Genomic DNA, 2,095 nt, shown 5'->3' with positions numbered 1-2,095 from the left:
TTGCTTCAGCCTCCCGAGTAGCTGGGATTACAGGCACCTGCCACCAAGTCCGGCTAATTTTTGTATTTGTAGTAGAGACAGGGTTTCACCATGTTGGCCAGGCTGGCCTTGAACTCCTGACCTCAGGTGATCCACCCGCCTCAGCCTCCCAAAGTGCTGGGATTACAAGCGTGAGCCACCGCGCCCAGCCAGGGTTTCACTCAACTGGGTGGCTCCCTTGGAGTAGACCCCCCCACTGCTCCGCATCCTTCTCCCCTTTAAGAAGAGACCAGTCCTTGGCTCATGCTGTTCATGGGATTTATTGCCACTCCCCTAAGGTCAACAGGGGAAGGGGACACCAGCCACACCTCACCACAGGCATAGGTGGCACTGAGCCACCTGGCACTATCTCCATGGAGGGGTGCTTCCTCACTCGCAGCAGCTGCACTTCTCTGCCTCTGCCTCGGCCCCCTCTCCGCCTTTGCACACACAGTCCTTGGCACACTTCTCACACTCCGCAGGGCAGCAGGAGCAGCAGCCTGCAGATAAAATGGAAGATGACCAGTCTGATGCACACTCCCGAAATCCGTCCCCATCAAAGGGGAGGGAAGGGTGCTGGGTGGGGAGTCATCCTCGTTCATTCAGCCAGGGCTGGTCACAGCCCCCTTCTTAGTCTCGCACCTGCTCTGACTCAGCATCTAAGTCGCGGCAGTGGCATCCTGCACCACCACAGGAGAGAGGTACCCAGGAAATAGACCAGAGCCCCTTGGGTGGATGCCAGGAAGTCCTGGGGGCTGGTGGGCTTAAGCTCAGGTTAGGTGGGTACTAGGCCTTAAGGAGAAAGCATCACAGGGTAAACGACCTTGAAAGGGGCCTTGAAGGATAAACTTGGGAGGGGCAGATATGACGCAGATGTAGGGGGCCCAGGAAAGCCGTGGGGAGGGGGTGGGGACCTGTGCCTGGTCTTATTCCTAGGGAAGAAGGGAGCCTTCCTCCCACCTCTTAGTCTCTATGCATATTACACTGCTGTGAGCTGGGGAGATTCTGAGATCAAACTGAGAGGATCTGTAAGGCCTGAGAGAGGCCAAGGGACCGGAACTCCAGAGCTGAGCCCCAGCCTCCCTAATGGCTTCCCCAGGTTTTGGGGGTTTTGAGGGGTGGGGCGGGAAAGACTGGACCAGTGTAGCAGTCCTCAATCCCAGCTGCCATTGGAGTCTTCCGGGGATTTACAAAAACCTCTCGTTCCATGCCTAGGCCATCAATTCCTGGGTGTGGGGCAAGGGCATCTGTATTTTAATGTCTTCCCGGGTGGTTCTGTTCCAGCAAGAGTCAGAAACCACGGGATTGGGGCCTGGCGGTCTCTCCGTATCCTGCGTATCCTGCGTGGTGAGACACCAACTCCGCAGAGCAGAGGGGGCAGCGGCAGAGGGGAAGGGTCCCCGCACTCACTCTTCTTGCAGGAGGTGCATTTGCAACCCTCGCACTTGCAGGAGTCCGCGCAGGTGCAGGAGCCACCTAGAGAGGGCGACGCCACAGGAAGGGTTAATGTGGACAAACTCGGGTCCCCACGCCTGTCACGAGGAGATGGGGCACCAAGTCTCCCTGTTCTCCGCGACACAGGCATGCCCACCTTTCAGGAGGTGAAGAATAGGGAATAAGGAGCCCTTCCCCCAAGTGTCCTTGAGCGAAGGCGCGGGGCGTGGGTTTTTTTTGCAGGTACAAGGGCGCACAGTGCCGCAGGATGGGAGCGGCGGCGGGGGCTCACCAGAAGGGCAGGGGCAGGTCTCAGGGTCCATGTCGAAGCGAGCAGCAGCTGGAGGCTGTGAATGGGCTTCTCCAAGCAACTGGACGCGCGGCTTGGCTAGTGGCAGCAGGTGGCGATGCTTTTATAGCCCCGGGCGGGGGCGCGCATGCCAAGCCCGCTGGGCGCCCGCCCCTGCGCACCGCGCCGGCTCTTTGCGTTTGTGCACTTGGGCTCCGGCGCACGCACTGCGGCATCTGTCCCCTGCCCCCGCCGTGTGTGTGCACGGCCAGGGCCCGTTCGCCCACGCCCGCGCGTGCGCCCCCACTCCCACCCCGCAGTCGCTTGCACGACCCACTCGCCGCCGCCACGCGC

General features: G+C 60.5%; 1 protein-coding gene across 1 annotated transcript; it reads right to left on the bottom strand.

Moving 5' to 3' along the window:
• Positions 1–283: 283 nt before the first annotated feature.
• MT3 (metallothionein 3) lies at positions 284–1,838 on the bottom strand. Its single transcript, XM_005591968.4, has 3 exons — positions 1,745–1,838; positions 1,429–1,494; positions 284–518 (listed from the first exon to the last, which is right to left on the bottom strand). Exons 1-3 carry the CDS (start codon positions 1,773–1,775, stop codon positions 409–411), a joined length of 207 nt encoding a protein of 68 aa, XP_005592025.1. The 5' UTR covers positions 1,776–1,838; the 3' UTR covers positions 284–408.
• Between the last annotated feature and the right edge of the window lie 257 nt (positions 1,839–2,095).

The sequence above is a fragment of the Macaca fascicularis genome, chromosome 20, assembly GCF_037993035.2.
Source record: "Macaca fascicularis isolate 582-1 chromosome 20, T2T-MFA8v1.1".
NCBI classification, from domain to species: domain Eukaryota; kingdom Metazoa; phylum Chordata; class Mammalia; order Primates; family Cercopithecidae; genus Macaca; species Macaca fascicularis.
The sequence above is the reverse complement of the archived record's forward strand: the minus strand, read 5'-3'. Positions and strand labels throughout refer to the sequence as shown.

Bases quoted from the DNA above. Each gene is read 5' to 3' on its own strand.
- MT3 (XM_005591968.4), bottom strand. From the start codon at position 1,775: ATGGACCCTGAGACCTGCCCCTGCCCTTCTG. The intron at 1,495-1,744 runs GTGAGCCCCCGC...CGCCCTCTCTAG, and splicing joins GACCTGCCCCTGCCCTTCTG to GTGGCTCCTGCACCTGCGCG. The intron at 519-1,428 runs GTGAGTGCGGGG...TTTTATCTGCAG, and splicing joins ATGCACCTCCTGCAAGAAGA to GCTGCTGCTCCTGCTGCCCT.